Genomic DNA, 20,305 nt, shown 5'->3' on the forward strand with positions numbered 1-20,305 from the left:
AATGTTATTAGAATACATTTATTACATAGTTCTGGCATGAAACTCTAGACGGCGCAGGCTGATAAGTCTTTGACTTAGCGACCACATCATTATCTACATAGCACAGCTGATTGCTGTTGCATCAAGTCAAGTCAAGTAAAATTTATTTATATAGCGCTTTTTACAATACAGGGCTGGGTTTCCCGATAACGTTGTCTCTTAGCACGCTACGAAGACTCTTAAGGTATAACTTAACTAAAGGTATACCATTACTAGGCATGATCCCCGAACTATACCTTAGAAAGCTGCTTAAGATATACCTTCTTACGTGCGACGTTACCCGGTGCTGTCCGTGGCGATGGTGCTGAATTGGTTGATATCGATGGCTCGAGAATCAATTATTCTCTCGTGCAGGGGCTGTTTCACTGCATAATGTGAGAAAGCGGTGTTTATAAAAGAAGCACTTCAGAAATAGTTGAAATTGCATTTATTAGGACTCTTTATTGGGATATTATAAAAAAATAATCCAATCTATAATAGCCTAGCCTACATATTTTAAAATTGTATCATATATTGCTGCCACAATAACCATTTAAAATTTTTTACGTGCTTTCATCTCTATCCCATTTTTGATCGCTGAGGTGGAGCTGCGATGAAATAGTGTTCTTGTAAATACTTCCAGCATTTCAGTAATAAAAGTGTACATATTACATACGGTGCTCGGTTGTAATCAAAAAGGATTTAAACAGTGAATTTTGAATCTCTTCTTGTAAACTCAGACGGCAATTCAATTCCCACACGACCTGTTTGTCAAAAAAACTATTTGGCCAGGGATTTTTACGCGGGTTGGGTGAACCATCTTTTGGTGTTTGGTGTTTTTAGCCCCCAACGGCGCCTTCCAGGCAGCGAGGGGATGGGTAGGTTTAAGGTTGAGGTTAGGGTTAGCTGCCTCTAAGGAGCCATTGGGGGCTAAAAACACCATCGAGCCCGTCTTTTAGAACAACTATGCGCTGTATAGCTGCCATAGTTTGAGCAAACTCCCCACCACAATCATTCCCTTTAAATAGACTATTAAGCCTTTAATGGTTCGGCAGCTGATGTACCTTTGGATAATATAATTAAAAATCTAACAACAATCTGTATAATGACAATTTTACTCTTTGCATGAAAACACTTGAATTAGCCTAATTGAACACTGTCTGGGTATATTAAAACTTCAGCATTATATTCATATAGACCTGCAACAGTGATAAGGTAAAGCTAAGAGTGGTCCAGACCAACTTTCCGAACGTATGACTTACAGAAGGTATACTTAACTAAGAACGTTTCGGGAAACACGTATTAACGATAAGGTACAGATTAAGGTGTATCTTAAGAACGACGTAACGTTAAGAAGGTTTCGGGAAACCCAGCCCAGATTGTTTAAAAGCAGCTTTACAGAGATAACAGGAAAATAATGCAAAAAAGTTTGTGTCCAGAAGAAAATAGCTTCACGGTCCAGCTTAAGTAAGTTCAGTGATGTTTCATTTTTGTTGTAAAAAAGTTATTAATTTAGTTCATTTATATATATAGCCGCTCTGGAGTACACCGTGATGTCATCGTCCAGCTCAGTTCAGTTCTTGTATAATGGTGTCAATGCAGGCAGATCAGTATTATTGTTGAATATTAGCATCCAATGAGCTGAAGCTCAACATTCAAACAAATGCCGGTTTGTTGCTGTTAGCAGTATGCAGAAACCCTCCACCTTCCCCAGCTCCACCTGTATAGATCTGCTACAGGGGTTAAATCATGTACAGCAGCATGTCTGTGAATGTATTGGCAGTAACAAGTCTCTGTACTAGCTCTGCAGCAGATCTATCCGCCAAGACCAAATACATCAACGTTGCCATATCCATTACCATGCCAATGTCTATTACCACACCAATCTCCCGAGAGTTGTCATGACAGAATTTGTAAAATGTTATGATACGCCAAGCCTGAAACAGATCACAGCAATAGGCCTTCACAGTATATCAGTAATCATCAACGTGGTAAACATGCACGCCGGGCCAATAGCCATGGCTATGCATATGATTTAATACGAAGCGTCTGTAACGGTCACGTCCATAACACATTATTATGGTTGCGCAGAGCAAAGGAGGGAGATGAGTTGTTGATCATAATACGAATTAACATAATTTGGCTGTGTATAGAACATTTCTAGTTAACTGCATTTATAATTATTATGATATAAACAATCTTTAAAATGTTACAGATATGACACAGCACGGAAGTGTTGTGACTTCATAAATCTAGCCCTTATGAATCCAGAAATCATCACAGTTATGACAAAGTGTATTTGTTTCTCAGACAAGTCTCCATCTTTCTACAAAATGCTTCCTGTTGACATAAAAAAAAAAAAAAAAAAAGGGCAGCCTTCGATGGGCATCTCTCTTTTGAAAGCATTAAATATGGTTGAATGAAAATGTTGTACTATTGTACTATTGGTGGATAAACATGGCAATTTCCTTCAAATTTCAATTAAAGTATGTCAGTGCAGTAAAATACAGGTCTAAATGCACAACTTGAATGAAAAATTTTGTTTCATGGTATGGTTGACATTTGCAAGGAACTGCTCATATGAGTGAATCATATGGAAAAACATGTTTGGTTTATATGCTCCCAAAATCAAAAGAAAAATAAGAAATTATATTTTCCATAAAGAAAATGAAGCCTGACTATTTTAATAAGAAATAAACACTTTTATTCTTAAAATTTATATTACTGCAGTGCGTCTAGATATTTTTATTATGTTTTATTTATATTCCTATTACTCTCGATGATTGCATTTTAATGCATGATTAAATTCCGTAAAATAAACAGCTAAAATAACTTTACAAAAATGGGATAAAATGGAAGTCTGACTTTTTTGGGTTGGGGGGGCGGATTCACACATCAAAGGCCTTTGGAGTTTAGCTTAATTCTTCCAATATGGTTTGCAGTAGATAACGAACAGTATGATAGTTTCATTCAAATACCACAGAGAATATGATCTGATTGGAATGGGCCGTTTAAATGTGCATATACCAGCTTTTATTTACAAGTAATCTGTGTCAGTACAACATACCTCATAATGTAATAGAAAATCATCACTGAATCTTTGAAATGGAAGCGTAAAATGCAATGTCATGGATAAAGGCAAGCAAGCCCTGCTTCCAAACAAACACACCGCACAAATATATGTCTAGATTTAGAATAAATACAAAATATTTGTATGTTGTCTCCAAGCACACAAACAGCAGCAGTAAAGGAAAGGTTCACTATTGTCAGACCATAAATCTAGCCAAAAATGTCCATAGATTTACACTGAATGATACCAGACACATATCTAGAGACCAGAATATGTCAAAGCACTTTTGACTTAGACCAGTAACAGACTAGAACATCCAGCAGTGTGGAGGTGATTTCTGCATGGGTAAAGATTGCTCACATTGTGAGTAAAAAATATAGCTGGCAATTTATAGCAAAAAAATGTTTGAAAAAATCTGAAATTAAATATATAAACTTTAAAGTGCAGGTGCACATTCATGACCAAACATACATACAGACACAAAATCAATATAGCTACATTTAAAAAAATAATCAAATGGATAATAAATTTTTTTTGATGAATAAATATCCCTTTGGAGTTGTACCGCAAGACACTGCCAAGCCATTACGGTTACGGTTGCAGCTCATAGAAAATGCAGGATTGCAGATCAGTGAAGTGTATCATGAAAGAAATACTATACAAAAAGCCTGTGGATGTCCTTGAAGTCTGCTTGTATAGAAAAACACAGAAGAAAAAAAAGAAAAAAAGAAAGAAAGAAGCTTCTATGGATGGGATGAAACCATCTGATTGCTTGTATGAGATAATTAGAAGTACATGTTTTCCGTGACCACCGCTGCTTTTCACTCCCAAGTTAAATGCATTTCACTCCAGGTATTATTAAGACGCATTGCATAAGAGAAATGTGGCCAAGAAACGATAATTGAGAGACAGATTGAGACTAGAGCAGAAAGATGGAAGGAAGAGGTATGGACTGCAAAAATACTATTTTTGATTACCTTCTGTCTTGTGTTTTTTAGTAAAAACATAATATCTATAAAAGAAGCTATATCTATACATATACATACACACACACATATATATATATATGTTATTTTTAGATCAATTATGTTGGGGGATACAACTTTTCAAATGCTGACATATTTTGGTCAGGTGAGCATAAAAAAAGACATGCCTGAACTAGTAATTCTGTACAAATTGGTCGATATGCAGTCAGTCGTATCTCGAAACTATAAATTAGCAAGCAAAAAAACTATAAATACAAGTAGAAAAAATTATAAAGTAAAATTAATGAAACATCAAGCAGAAATATACCAACGCAGAAAGCAGAAATGTCCAGCCACTAAAAAAATGATAATAATTAACGGCTTGAAGAAAATCTTGAAGGAATAGTTCATCCAAAAATAAAAGTGTAAATGATTCTTTCAACATTTTCTCGTCTTCATGTTTCTCCAAACTCCTATGACTTTCTTTCTGACAATGAAAGCATATGTGGACAGGGTCAGTTCAGCTCCATAATTGAAAAAAGGCCCATAAATGGAGTCCATATTATTTGTAATATATTAATAAGTCTTCTGAAGTCATACTACAGCTTCTGTGAGGAACAGACAGAATTTAAATTTTTTGGATGATCTGTTCCATTAAAATTAAGCAATGTACATTTTTTATACAATTGGAAACATTTTGTACTCCAGTGTAGTAATGCTGGTGAATTAGATCACAATCCTTCATAACTCATGAAGATACAACTGGTAATGTCATTTTTAGTGCAGCTTTCATAACGCCAATATTATGTGGAGTCTGATATATGCGCGATGGCCTCTGAAATCCATTCAGTGAAGCAGTCAAACAGTGAAACACAGATTCTGACTCTCCTTAAGAGGTGTATGAGGGCGAAGGGGGGGGGGGGGGGGGGGGGGGGGTATCTCTGCAAGCTGGTCGGCTGAACAAATCCAGTTTTAGCAATGAATGTGACATCCACACAGCAATTCCATTTCCACCAGCCATATGGTGAGGGGACTATATACCTGCCTTTCCATCAAACATAATTGACAATAAAACACATTAAAGCCCACATAGAGTGCAGCAAGTTCAGTCTCTTATCAGCTGGTGTGTACTTCCACGTCTTGCTGAAGGAAAGTGCTAATTCCGACTCGTCAATCTAAAAATACCATCCACATTTCAGAACCCCTTGGCCTGTGACATTTCAGTGTCGGAACTTGCCACCGGGACTCGCCTGGATCACTCTGCCGCTCTAATCTGATGCTAACTGTTTTTGAACATTCTAGCTGATCCAAACACTTGAAAATTGCTGAAAGGTCACTGGCACAAACACAAAGCTGACAATATTTCACCTTCACTCACTCTGCCAAGGTCACCCTAACTCTCTATTGGAATTTTTTTTTCAATTTGCATGTCCTGTTATTAAACTCTTGTAAATCTCATAGAGAACATCTCCTTCAAAGACCAATTCACTCTTAAAAATAAAAGTTTAGCAAAGACCCACTTGCTTTGCTGGAACATCTTTGGTGTTTCATTTGTCATGGATATATGATGGACATATGATGATATCATGTATATTACGTATATATCACACACACACACACACACACACACACACACGTGTATATGATACACGTGTGTGTGTGTGTGTGTGTGTGTGTGTGTGTGTGTGTGTGTGTGTGTGTGTGTGTGTGTGTGATATATATGTAATATATACAGAGGTGTCAAAAGTATTCACATTCATTACTCAGGTAGAAGTATAGATACTAGGGTTTAAAAAGACTTCTGTAGAAGTTGAAGTATCAACTCAAGCTAAATAAAAGTACAAAACTACTTAAAGTATAAAAGTAAAAGTAATGTAAGAAAAAAAAAATGCAATTAATGCTCTCTCTCTCTCTCTCTCTGTGAATCAATATTTGACGCGATTTGCCCCGATTTCTCCCTCGCTTACCGCATCTAGGTTTCCTTCGGAGGAGATTTGGCGCTTCGCACAACCAAATGTGACTACAGCCTCTCACAAGTTAGAAAGACACCACAACGCCAATCAGTTTAGCTATGTGTATTCAGGAGGCGGGACTCAGATCTAAACCGTTTGTGTAATTGGCCAATTTTTTTTTTTAACGACGACATGCCGGAATGAAAACAAGCCGAAATTAAATAGGAGTAACGAGGCTATTTTTAAAATGTAAGGAGTAGAAAGTACAGATAATTGCGTGAAAATGTAAGGAGTAGAAGTAAAAAGTCGTCTGAAAAATAATTACTCCAGTAAAGTATAGATACCCCAAATTTCTACTTAAGTAAGGTAATGAAGTATTTGTACTTCGTTACTTGACGCCTCTGAATATATAATATGTAAATGTATAATGTATAAATGTATAAAGAGTAATGTATTAGTCAAAAAGGGCTTAGTTCATTGTTTTTGAAGCAGCATAGAGCTTTAGAGCTTAAAAATGTTCTGCAATAACATTCTCCAGGCATTGCACTGTTAACCCTTTACTAAAACCTTTTTTTGTTTGTGTGTGTGTGTGTGTGGGGGGGGGACTAAGATCTAAGGAGAAAAGCAACGAGGCACTGCTCTGAATCCGTCACTTAGATGTTGATTTCCATAGTCTTATTTAAATGTATGACTCAGTTATCAAATTCACACTCAATAACAACATGCACATGCATGGAGATAAAGCTCCTCCAGGGCCTCTTGCTTCATTAGCCAAGCCAACTGTGGGCTTTCAATTGACAGAGTTTATAAATGGGTAAAGATTGCATTTTTGACTTCACCCCAAGTTACAGGACAGTATGAAAGACGGCAGTGATCTCTCAATTGGAGCCACTGAAAAGGGTGTGAAGAATGACTAAATAAAGTGTCTGACATGAGCAATTTTGCTCATTATTTTTCAAAGGTGTCTTCATACATGCAGCACCTATCAATTATGGTATCAAGAGTATGTGCCAAGTCGTCTCCAAGTGTCATTCAAAGCTTGAAAGTTTCAGTAAAGGAACGCCTGACATCCTGACTTAAGGACTTAATTGAGCAACAGAATGCTTGACAGGAGAAATGTGCAATGACATATCATCAGAGACAGTCAAACGAGAGAGTGAAAACATCTGCAATTTATGTATTCCACAGCCATTTCAGAGCTTGCCAGAGACGTCTAGTACAGGAGCTCTGGAGAAGCATCCCTGGATAAATGTTGCAGGACTAGATTCACCAACCAAAAAGCTGGTTTTTCAATGTCTCGACATCTAAAATGGATATCTAATGTTTCAAATGCATGACATTTCCATGTCTATCAGGACTATCCACCTTTTCCAAGCTCAGCTTTTCAATGCACATGAATGCTTTTATCGAATGGAAGTTGTGAATCCAAAGTACGTGCCCCAGATTTTTCCAAAGTTCCTCATGTTTGTGGTCCAATACGTGGCCCCTCTGGCTATCCAGTCCTGCAGGCTGAATTAGTTATTGGATACATCACACCATTAAAGAAGATTAACCGGGATTAGTGGAAACCCTTAGAGACACTCATTAAAAGAAGCTAAGTGTAAATGCTGTAGGGTACAAGATGTGCTAGCTGGATTACGCTCAGATTTATCACGGTAAAAGGCAGACTGAAAATATGCTCCACTGAGATGTTATGATTTTATGCAGAAATGCATAGATGCAAAGATCGTGCAAGTCTTACTCAAAAATGTATTCAAATAACAGCTGAGGATATCAAAGGGATACATCAAACTTTCAAAGATGCAGACGTGATTTCATAAGGTGAAGAATCACAATTTGTAACCGATGGTAATTAACTCGAGCAAGGAATGTAGAAAAAAAAAAAATCATTAACATCTCATCTTTACATCTCTAAGCCTGTACAGCATTCAAAAGGCAGAGTGGCGGACAGACTCAAAGTCTCATTCTTCAATAATCATATTAACATTTAACAAGAAATTCCCTTTGACTAGTTCTAAAGCTTTACCTTCAGCCATTTCATGGAAGCAGATATTGAATTATGAAATAATTTTCATAAAAAATGAATCAAATTCAATTTCATCTCTCTCATTCACTGTTCATTTTCATGTCATGGAAGGCTGTTGTACTAACCGTGAGCCTCATTTGGAAGGACTCTTTTCAAGGAACCCCTCAGAATGGAGACCTCTAAGGGTCAAGTAACCAAATTATCCATTCAAGAGGAAAAGAATAGAATAATTACACCAAGAGACAGTTTCTGTGACCATAAAGTTCAGGACCTATTCCAGGAATCAGACACATTAAATACTTGCATCTATTTTTAAGTGGCATCTCTAGACTCTTCCAAACTTTACTGTGCTAAAGTAAAAATGCAAGGTGATTGTGATTGGCTTGTAAACATGCTATGCAGTTAAAGTGAACTACTGAAATAATCTTTAAAGCTTATTTTAAAGGAAAAGTTGAAAATATGATACACAGTAGTTGAAAGCTTCTATATAAAACAATAGACTGCTTTAATTGATTGAGGAGCAGCAGGACATGCCCCAGCACCAATGCTTATAATAAGCAATTCACGAAGAAGAAAATAAATCAACAGGTCTATCCAAGTAACAGCAGTCAAGACAGCAGCAGATACACATGACTTGGATGTCTTTGCATTGACAAGGACAAAAGAGATGAGCCCAAAGTAACACAATTATCTTCTTTTCTTTTCACCTTTTTCCGCTGCCATTAAGGGAGAATTAATTGACACATTATCTTCCCATTAAGTGGTGATTTTCCTATCAGATACAGCCACTAGTGATAACAGGACAGCAACACACACCCATTCATTCTCCTTCAGGATTACACGCTATACCTGAGGACAGAGGTAAATGTTTTTCTGCACGGATGTAATGTGCTATTCCTAAATCAATTTAGGATTGGACTGCAGATGGCCAATTTACTCAAAAGTGAAAAAAGATTTACTAGTACCTGGTCATAATTGCACACATTTTGCAAATGTCGTGAAAAATACAGCGGTCAGACAAACCACATTCACTATGTCCTCATCGTGTATGTCTAAATGTACTGGATGCAATATTAAAAATAATTTTTGGGTGGAAATCACAATTAAGTGAACATAGGGATGGATTTTTAATATTTAAAAGAATTTTGATACCATTAATAAACAGATAAATAAATAAATAAATACATTTTAATAATGAATTTCACTACTGTGAATAATTGGCAATTAATTTGCCTTTTCTCTAATAAAAATGTTTCAAACAAAAGATGTTTTCTTGCAAATATTGTTTTAGTTGGTAAATACGTTTTTACTGTGTCCTTGATATCTCAAAAAAAAAAAAAAGTTCCTTCATGATATAAATTATTCTTGCTATATTGTATAATTAATTAAGACGTGATATAAATTGAACTGACTGAGCATGACTGAATATTTTTGTATTATTAATATTAATCATTTGAAGCTATATATAATCCTCAAATAATGCATTAATATAAATAATACAAAAATATGCTCTACAACCTTATTATAAGTGTCTGAGCTTGACCAGATCACATTCCTGAAAGTCTGATGTACCATTTTAATGAAATACTTCCATACAAAAGCATATTAAATATTCACGAGTTACAGACTTCAAAAGGTACTGCAGAAGAGAAATGACCCTGCAACCAGGCAGAAAACAGCAAAGTCTGAGATCTGAAGTCCCAAGGTTCATGTTCCTGAAGAGAAGAGATTTTAAAGCTCAATACGCATCTCATCTGGAATATCCTGAATGAATCTGTGTGCCAAAGATGGGAATTGAACGCCGATGCATCCTTTCTCACCCAAGACCATATAAGCAGCTCTTCTGGATGTGAAGCTTAAGGTCTTTCTTCATCTGTGCATGTTGTTTGTTGGCAGAAACAAGCAGGCGGAAAAAACAGAATTCCATGCGATGGAACGGTTTCTCTTGTAAATGATTCAAGGATCAGTCATGCCTGATTAGGCCTGAGCCAGAGATATTGGAGAAAATGGAGGGCTTGTGTACTTCTGAGCCCCGCTGAAGCTGACTGACAACAGTGGGCTTCCAACATGTTCGATACTGTAGACGGCAAAAGCAAGCTTTTATTTGACGCACAATAAAAGCTTGTAATGCTCCATTCTTTGCCAAATTGGTTCAGACAAGATGACACAATGAAGAGAAGAAAGGCATGATGGGATATGACTTGGGCTGTGTCAACAAAAAGTCAATCAAAACCAGAAACAAAGACTCAGCATTGAAGCAGTTTCTTTTAACCTCTATAGAACATTACACACAAACTAACAAATTCCTAGTAAAGATTGGAGTAAAGTAAAGATTACTAACGTTACGATTTTACTCCCCAATGTAATAATACATAACAAATATATTTGCATATTTAGAGAAAAAAAAATCATAATCTAAAAAATATATGTTTTGCCGTATGTGTTATAGTGACATAGACAATAAGCTTGCCCAATAAGAGATGAAAAGCAGCAGCGAGAGACTGAAGGTTTTTGGCACGCAGTGGCAAAAGTCTTGTCAGACGTCATATTGTAGCAGCAAAGGGTTCCTTCATTAATTCAAAAGCTTGACCCCGGGGGGTACGAGCAACGACTCATGAACTATAGAACCTGACAGGAATGTGCACCACCAGAGCCTGGCAGTAATGCATTTACTAAGCTAGATAAAGCATGGACAATGCATCTCAATTGTATCACCCAAAATTTAATCACAGCTTTTAGCATTTATTTAATGTTATAAGCCACTGTAGCACGTTACTGCATTTTTGCTGTGCATTTGTACAGGGTTTTGTTGCTCAGGGATTGCTCTTTTTTATAGCTCAGGAGACTTACGCCCGTTTGAGCTGTTTTAACTGAAAGCAATCTTAAAAAATGTCAGTGCCACTGTTTTGTCTCAAGATTCACACCAGTAATGTTGTTTTCTAAGGCACGTTTATAAAGGCCTAATCCCTGCTTAATCTAAGCCCTGTCTGTGAATCCAGGCCATACTGTTTAAACATAATTGAGATGTCAGTTCATTCACTTTCATTAAAATATCAAATTTGTCTTAGATTATTCTGGGAAGAAATAAAAATATAAACAAATGAGTCCACTGTTGACATACAGTACATTAAGGGGCTGTTTACACCTGGCCACTTCATGCGTTTTCTCAGATCGGATAGCTATCCGATCGTGAAAAGATCAGGTGTAAACGCCCTCCAAAACGCATTCGAGACGGATTTGAATCCGATCACTCAAACCACTTCAGGAGGTGGTCTGGGCCACATTCCAGACGAAACTGGACAAGTGTAAATGCATCTGGTTGTTGAAACCACATATGCAAATTGTACTCCTCCCAGAAATGCAAAAAAATAAATAAACGTGTGAGAGTGTTATATGCTATATGTAATGTTATAGCCCGATATGACGACGCTACTGGAACACGCATCACCGCTATGAGAAGCTGAGCATCTCTTCATTAAGCCAACGTGCAAACTATCGCAAATCAAAGTGAAAGTAAGCCGCAGACGCTTAACACACAATCATCATCATTAAAAGTAAAGAAACGAAATGATCTTACCAGGGCTGTTGCTGCTCTCTCTTATTGCGGACTTTGATTTAGAAATTTTAGCTGATGATCAATAAAATGCAGTTCATATCTGTTGCTTTTGGTGACGTGCACTCCAGTAAATCTGCATATAGCGCGGGAATTGAAGATCGGATTTAAATCCGTTTCGCAAAAACACATTTATGTGACCAGGTGTAAATGGAATCGTTTTGATAAATCAGATAGCTATCCGATCTGTGAAAACGCATGAAGTGGCCAGGTGTAAACAGCCCCTAAGAGTAAAGAGCTATAAAACTGTGAACAACGTATAGCTTAGATAATTTGGTGAGAAATATTGTAGCCTACATTGAGATGTCTGACATTTGAGTGCAGACCATGCAGATTGTCACTGATCTCTTCTAAGACTCATGTGAAATTACTGGAGCCTTTTTTTAGTAGGAGATAAAACCCCCTCAGAAGCAGTAGACCTACAGTATAGGCAAAGTAGACTTTAAACACAGCATATAAAATGAAAACATGTATTTTTGATTCTGTATTTTGCTTCATGCAGTAGAATCATATTTCTACATGCCAAAACAACAACAACAACAACAAAAACAATATTGTCACAAAGATGAAAAACTTTGCAAGACAGGTTGACAATCTTTGTATAATGGCCTCTGGCAGATGAGGTTTAGATGTGGAAAGGTCACGACACTCTCACACGTATCTCTAAGTGCTGTAATTTTAAGAAAACAGCTGAATAGTACAAGATCCTTCTGATGTCTTTGAGAACTTACAGTCATACAATGAGTTGCATTTTCCATCTCTAATCCAAAAAATAAATAAAAAGAACAAAAGTAAAAGTGATTTGCAAGCGAAATGATCAGAATATTACACAGGAATGTAGCAAATATTTGTGCAAATTATGTCCTTATTATAAAGCATAACACTTGCGGCAATTCTACTTAGGTACCAGAATGTTTAATATTTCATTAGAAATGTTTGTGTTTTCTGTTTTTTAGACGAGCTGGTGCAAAGAGTGAGAGATAGTGGGGGTACAGTTTCTGTGTAATACATCACTGAACACACACACACACGCACACACACGCGCACACACACACACACACACAGAGAGAGAGGGAGAGGAAGCCTAAATTAACCCATAACTCATGGCAGAGGTCAGGCCTTCTTATATAGAAAATATTCCTTTCAGCAAATACTCCAGGAAAAGAACATTTATTATTGATAGAAAAACACCCAGCAATATATAATAAACAGATGACTTGGCTTAAAGCTCACTGGAATTCCATCCATCAAATAAATGTTCTCTTCATCTAGCAAAATTGACTACTGTCATGAGCTTTGTACAATGGACAAGACCACTTCTGTAAATAAGCCACAGGCCGGGGTTAAACCGAGCCAGACTGACACATACCCCATAGACTTGGAGAATATTTGTATATTAAATATTTGTATATCCATATGAGTGTGTTTATTTATTATGCTGTTTAGGTAGGGTTGTTCATTTTCTAGAGTTTTAAAGTTCATTTTAATGCAAAAAGTGCCTTACTTTACTGTAAACACCCTATATGTACGTACGTCATAAACAAAAGGTTTATGTTAAACATTTAACATACACTACCGTTCAAAAGTTTGGGGTCGGTACGATTTTTTTAAAGGCTTTTGAGAGAAGTCTCTTCTGCTCACCAAGGCTGCATTTATTTTAAATAAAACATTTATTTAAAAACATTAATATCGTGAAATATTATTATATACTTATAATCTATTCATTTATAATCTATTGAAATCTATTTTAAAATATTTACATTTGAATATTCATGTATTTAAATGTACAAATTATATTTAATTTATTCATGTGATGGCAAATAATAGAAAGTTCAAAAGAACAGCATTTATTTGAAATAGTAATCATTTGTTACTTTTCAGTAAATATCTTTTTTTACTATCACATTTGCAAATGCATTTTGCTAAGTAAAAGTGTTAATTTATTTCTTAAAAAAAAAAAAAAATCCTACTGACTCCAAACTCTTAACCGGTAGCATATGTTATTATGCTTTCATCCACCTCCGAAATCCCAATTTAACCGCTGGCTGCAGGCCCCCCATGTGGGTAGCGTTCCAAGGATAGGCTTACTCATTTCCATGAAACACATCAGATATATTCACTGGAAGCTCATTTAGTTCTTACTTTAAAAAAATGTGCTTTTACTAAATGTACATAATTGTGTCTGATTGGCAAAGCATGGGCCTAATTGCAGTCCTGGTGAGGCAGGTGATGGAAATAGCTCATGAAATTGACTTCAAAAGAAGTTCTTGTTTTCCCTTCCGTAGATATGAATGAATCCTGACTGCTAATTTAACTTAAGTGAAGCAGTGTATGGTTTTCTGTAGCCGCCTCTCTCTCTTAGTAAGCAAGATTTGCCATGCTCTCTGGCCAATGTTGCGGTCAATGTTTGACATATCTGAACACACAAACAACATTTTCATGAAATTTTCAGAGGTGAATCTATAATTCACGTGCCCTCTCTTAGCTGGTGCTGATTAGAGAGAGACGCTGGAATCACTGCCAGAATCTGCTCACCGCATCTCTGATGCACATTTACCATTCAAAACACTTTCATCAAGACTCTCGTTCCAGACATTTTTGTCTATAATGCCAAACCGACCTTGTTGCGGGTGCTTCCTCTAATTAATGCTCATTCAAGACTTTACACATTTAGCTCAGTTCGTCTAAAAAATACTCAACCCACCCACATTCAAAACAAATTTGCAAATCATATTCTCAAGATTGCAAGATTGTTTGCTGTTTAGTGACTGAATGAAGAGTGATTTTATATACATGCATTGAAAAGTTAATTAGCTACAAATTTACTGATATTACACAGATTATATAAACACAAAATCACATACACAAAACCCTTTCAGTTCGACTTAAAGCTGCAGTACGTAGTTTTTCCTCTTTGTCGCCATCTCTGTTTGAAATCTGCAATTGCAGTTACTTGCGGAATTATCAACTTTACGTGGGTTGTGCCTCGGCACGGCATTTTAGTATCAACTTTGTCTCAGATACCCCTCCTAATATTTCTAAGGAGAAATAGAAAATCGACATAAATGAGACCTCTGTTGACATACTGTAATCCTAAACAGCTATAAAAATGTATGTGAATAGCATAGCTCAGACAATTTGGTCTTGAAATGTCATTACTGAAGACTGATTGCAGACTCTCGGCATATCTGAGCACTTATTATGAACTCTTATGAAACTCTACAGTGGAGACTTAAGATGAGAACTTCTAAAAAGAAGGAAACTTTGGCAAACTCGCCATTTGCACTGCCTTTAAAGGGGGGGGGGGGGGGGATGCTATTTCATGCATACTGAGTTTTTTACACTGTTAAAGAGTTGGATTCCCATGCTAAACATGGACAAAGTTTCAAAAATTAAGTTGTACGTTTGATGGAGTATTTCTGTGCCAAAAATACTCCTTCCAGTTTGTCACAAGTTTCGGAACGTTTTTTTCGAGTATGGAAACGCATCTGACGTCAGATGCGGCGGAATTTCCTTATACGGGTCCTAAGGGCACTTCTCCCGGAAGGGCGCGCGCGCACCCGTAGACCAGAGCGAGAGAGCGAAAGCAGTACGCCCATCAAAGCGCTGTGCTCGGCTTTAGCACAATCAATGTCAAAGAAAGAAGTGTGTTTTTGGTTGCCAGGGCAAGACAACCCTGCACAGATTCCCAAAGAACCCAGCGTTAAGGGACCAGTGGATGGAGTTTGTTTTTCCAGAGCATCAACAGAGTTGTGCAAGTGTTTCTTGTTTGTTCCCTGCATTTCGACGATGATTGTTTTATAAACAAGGCCCAGTTCGACGCGGATTTGCAGATCGTCTAATGCTTAAGGATGGAGTAGTCCCAACGATAAAGGTTCACGGTCGTGCGTTGGAACCGCAGGCGGTGAGTAAAACTGCTTCAAATGTCTGTGTGTTGTTAGCTATCGGCGCGTAAGCACAGCAAGTAAACAACATGATCACGCTCGAGATTCTTTAGCTCCGCCCACACGGCACGCCTCCAGCCGCTCGTTTTTTTCCGGAAAAACTCGGTACAGCCTATCTTTCTTTTATAACTATAATAAAACTAAAGACTTTTTGGAGATATGAAGGATGCAATACTACTCTATAGGTACTCAAGATTAACATGAGATTGACTGAAACTGAGTGTTTCACCCCCCCTTTAATCTCTGTCTACAGTTCAGGTAAAACAACTGAGATATCAGAGATCTCATTTGTGATATTTCTTTCCTTATTCCTTGGCTATTACATTTTAAAGGTGCTGTAAGCAATGTTTTTAATACCACATATAAAATGTGCTGTACTGAATCTGACAGATATAACTGAAATAGGTGTCCTGAGAAATTACACCCGTCTTTGTAACTGCCCTATAGGCTTTGCAAAAAGCATAAAAAGTTAAGGAGTGAGTCACGTTTTTTTTTTTTTGCCATTTATGAACAACTTCTCTGTGAATCATTTTGTGCATTCTGGTTTTCTGATATTTAACACCTTTAACATTTAATGCTTTCAATTCTGACAAACCAATTCAGATAACTAGAGTGATAAACCAATGATGGAAGACCTACTGAAATCAACACCTCAACACAAACTAAGGAAATTAACTAACCACTAAAACTTCCATCAAACCAGTTTTTAGCAATATACACACAGAACACATTTTTGCTTTTAAAAACATGAGATGCCACACAATAGTATCTAATTACAGATGAAGGTAGAGTCGAGAAAGTTGCACTTCTTTTAGCTTGACATGGCGTCTTAGAGGGGACCTATTATGCCCTTTTACAAAGTCTTGATTTAGTTTCTGGGGTCTACTAGAATAGGTTTTCATGCTTGAATGTTCAAAAAACACATCGTTTTTTTTAACACATTTGACATTGTTACAGCACCTCTCGTCCCTGTCTGTCTGTAACGCTCTGTTTAGTTCCTGTCTCTATGAAGCCCCTCCTTCTGAGAAGCACAATGAGCTCTGATTGGTCATCTGAACCAGTGTGGCGTCATAGGTCAATCACTTTAAGCGTGTTTTGTAAATGTCATGCCTTGGGTGGGAATTATTTAAATGACGAATATTGTGACGTACGTTCTCGTAAGAAAACTCACGACTACAATCGAGGCGTTTTAGGGAGTTAAAGGATAATTCCGGTATTTAGCACTTTCAGTCTATTTTCTGGTTTGTTTTGGATGAACTAGAGTGGTGGACACAGAAATTTTGACGATGGGTCCTGTTCGACTTTTTGACTCATTTAGAATCGCCTTTGACCGCTTCAGAGTGGCTGGCTACGGGCATGCCCGAACATGTCCTTAAAACAACCCTTAACGTTAGTTTTCAAAATTGTGCAACTCACCGAGTGGTTAGTGGTGTTCGTTGATGTTCCAAAACAAGTAGCGTAGCGAAATACAGTTTCTGTCATGTTTTATTTGGCATTTTGTAAAATCCCATTGATTTCTGTTGGAGGACTCATTGCTCGTTGATATTACTGCGCTTCAGACACAAATATCGAGCGGAAGTTTATACGCGGTTGTGAGGTATCTGAAAAATAGTTCCACTATAGCAAATAACACGGATTGAAATCATACATTGCGCCGATATATTTGTTTTTAATCATCAACGAACACCACTGACCACTCTGTGATTTGCACAGTTTTGAAAATGAACGTTAAAGGTTGTTTTGTTCGTGCATGCCCATAGCCAGCCACTCTGAAGCGGTCAAAGGTGATTCTAAAAGAGTCAAAAAGTCGAGACAGGACCCATCGTCAAAATTTCTGTGTCCACCACTCTAGTTCATCCAAAACAAACTAGAAAATAGACTCAAAGTGCTAAATACCGGAATTATCCTTTAAGAACACAGCGCACTGATATAGAGAATACTGTAACTCCCTTTAGAGTGACTTTGTAACTTTGCAGACCTTTTTCATGCTCAAACAGCAACATTACACACTAAAGAAAGACAAAAATGTAAAACAGCATAATACATCCTCTTTAAAAATGTATAACGGTCAAAGACGACCATCTAGTGCATGTTTACACAGAAAAACAATTAAAAATCAGCGCAAAATTTATTCTGTATGAACCGGCCCTTACAGTATGTGTCCAAAAACATGTAGTGGCTTTAAAATCCCCTCTCAGGATTTGCAGAGAACATGCACGCTGCTTTGGGCACAATGAGAGTTCTTCACTAAAGCCCTGTTAACATTTATCAGTAAACGCTGAACTTTAACACCTCTGCTCAGATCAAACATGCTCAGATCAGTCTATGTTTGTAGAGACTCAGGCTTGAGAGCCGAAGTTGCACATACCTCTCTCTTCTGTGACAAGGGGACGGATGTGGATATGCTGCTTGGTCCCAGCGCTCGTGACCTGGAGTGTGTGAGGGATCCTGCGGTTTAAAACAAAGCAAATACTTTAAGTAGCAGGATTTCAGCAGCTGAACATGAGAACACAAGAATAATATTGCATTTTCAGATTTAAAAAAATTGTTGTGTATGCAGATCTCACTGCCTCAATGATGTGGGCGGTTATCAGGGTGTTGCGATAAAGTTGCTAGGGTTTTCTGAATGTTTAGTCAAAAGAGGAACTCAATGTGAGTCTATGGCCGAGGTATACAATCCTGTTTCTAGAGGGCCACTTTTAAACACCAATTAAACACCTGAACCAGCTACAGTAATAAAGGTCTTACTAGGCATGCTAGAAACTTCCAGGCAGGTTTGTTGAGGCAGGTTGGGGTTAAACTGTGGGACAGTGGCCTTCCAGGAGCAGGTTTGGACACCCCTGGTCTATGCACATTTTTCACCCACCAAGTGAAAATAGCAAGCCTGATCACTAAGTACAAGCTGCATGATTTGAGGCATCATCATGTCTGCAACACAGCGAGGAAATGTGGATTTAAATAGTTAAGGTTCAGGGTTTGTATGAGTAACAATAATGCATGATAAAATTTGTTTTACAATCTCCAGTTCACAAGAAATTTTACTTTTACTATGGAATTTTCCATTGAAAAAACATAACTGTTTCAATCCAATGTCTCTCTCTTGACCCTTGGAGATTCATCATATGCCTCCTCTTTCACAGTCACGCCTAATGGAAACTTCCATTGACAGCATAACTCATGAGTAACTTGAGATATTCCATCATTTCAATCATGAAGATGCTGACAAACATAAGCCTGTTTCACATCGAGGCCAGCCAAATGTAGACTCAAGCGGAGGACGATCAATCTAAGCACACTTCTGATGTTTAATTCTGAATGTGTCGCAGGGGCTTTATCGTGGGATTAGTTGTTTGGGTGGCGGTAGCCACTGACATTTGAGGAGCATTCCAGTCATACAATATCCCGTGTGCTCAGCCACTGCCCCCTGCTGCAATAAGCACTGACAGTCACGCCACGCATCCTTCCCAAAACATCAGTCAGTAACATTAACTGAAAAAGAAATGTTAGACGACATCAAACACTGAAGTTGAAATGCCAAACATTTAGAATCAAATGGTATAATTATTTAATGAATAAATAAACAAATGAAAAGACATTGTGGTTGGCAGAATTTTACCATAAAAACACCATGGTGATGTTACAAACATTAGAGGATGGCGTTTTGGTGACTATATACAGTATTTGGCATTAAAGGTAGGGTATAAACACTGTTATTCTGGTCAAAACTCTCTTCACATCCTGATAGCAATCAATAACACAAGTGGTCGAAATATGCACATTTATCTTCTGTGGAGGTCTCAGGAGCAAAACATTGCATCCAATCATTGCATTCGGTCCAAATGGCAGGTAGCCTGTTAGCGTATGTATTTCCATACGTCCGCGCACCTGCTCGCGCAGACATCACATGACATCAGTGCGAACGAACAGCAGCCACATTTTACAGTTCCTCCTGAACCAAAACAATGAGCTCATACTGCGTTCAGGCCATGTTGTAACCGTAATTACGAGATGACAACCCGTGACGTTCTACCCGGAGCTGTTCACGTACTCAGACTTGGATTTATGCTTTTCTCTGGCAACACTATCAACGCCGAAATGAACCTGCAGCAATCAGATGGTACAAGTCAGAGTTCTGTCAGTTGTTTATGTTCATTATTATTGTAATGTTCTGTGCTTTGAGACATGAGGTAATTTAACGCTGTGACGCTTGGCTGAATATGCTCCGGCTGTGTGCGATGTGTGTGTTCATGTGTTTTGAAGGAGGCGAGGCTTTGGAGACCCTCTGAAGGTAGGGTGTATCTAACGCTTTTAAAGCTAGCTTGCTATTGCTAGCCACTCCGAAATTGCCTACCCTACCTTTAAATTATAGAATGTTATGTAATATAATATACAAACCATTTGAGCTTAAAATTAGTAAGTTACTGTAAATAATAACAAACACAAACATTATTGCAACAATGCAATAAACTTACTAAATATAATAAAATGGACACTCAAATGTATAGACAATTTATGGCAAGAAACTCTTTTAAAAAATAAAACCAAAACAAATGTGATGTTTCATGCAGGGAAATTAGAACACTTTTATTTTGACACAACAACCACATCTTAACAATATTTTACCATAAATGCATTGGCCTACATAAAGAATGCCTTGTTGTACACTTTTGACACTTGACTGGCTGACTGAATTCATTACACATCACAGAGACCTAGA

At 37.4% G+C, this 20,305-nt stretch overlaps 1 protein-coding gene across 9 annotated transcripts in view; it reads right to left on the reverse strand.

Moving 5' to 3' along the window:
• The window catches only part of raly (RALY heterogeneous nuclear ribonucleoprotein), an 87,395-nt gene that overhangs the window by 63,152 nt on the left and 3,938 nt on the right, over positions 1–20,305 (reverse strand). For 4 of the 9 annotated variants that reach the window (XM_084425658.1, XM_084425655.1, XM_084425660.1 and 1 more), the window contains exon 2: positions 17,957–18,036. Coding sequence is in view for 3 of the 9 variants with exons in the window: in XM_084425657.1 (XP_084281783.1) it covers positions 17,957–18,036; positions 18,337–18,343 (87 nt within the window). In the remaining 6 variants the exon portion in view is untranslated. Of the gene's footprint in view, positions 1–17,956; positions 18,037–18,336; positions 19,078–20,305 lie in introns of those variants that run through there. The other 5 variants (XM_084425661.1, XM_084425654.1, XM_084425657.1 and 2 more) reach the window with 3 other exon arrangements.

Source organism: Rutilus rutilus (assembly GCF_951802725.1).
Source record: "Rutilus rutilus genome assembly, chromosome: 12".
Lineage (NCBI taxonomy): Eukaryota > Metazoa > Chordata > Actinopteri > Cypriniformes > Leuciscidae > Rutilus > Rutilus rutilus.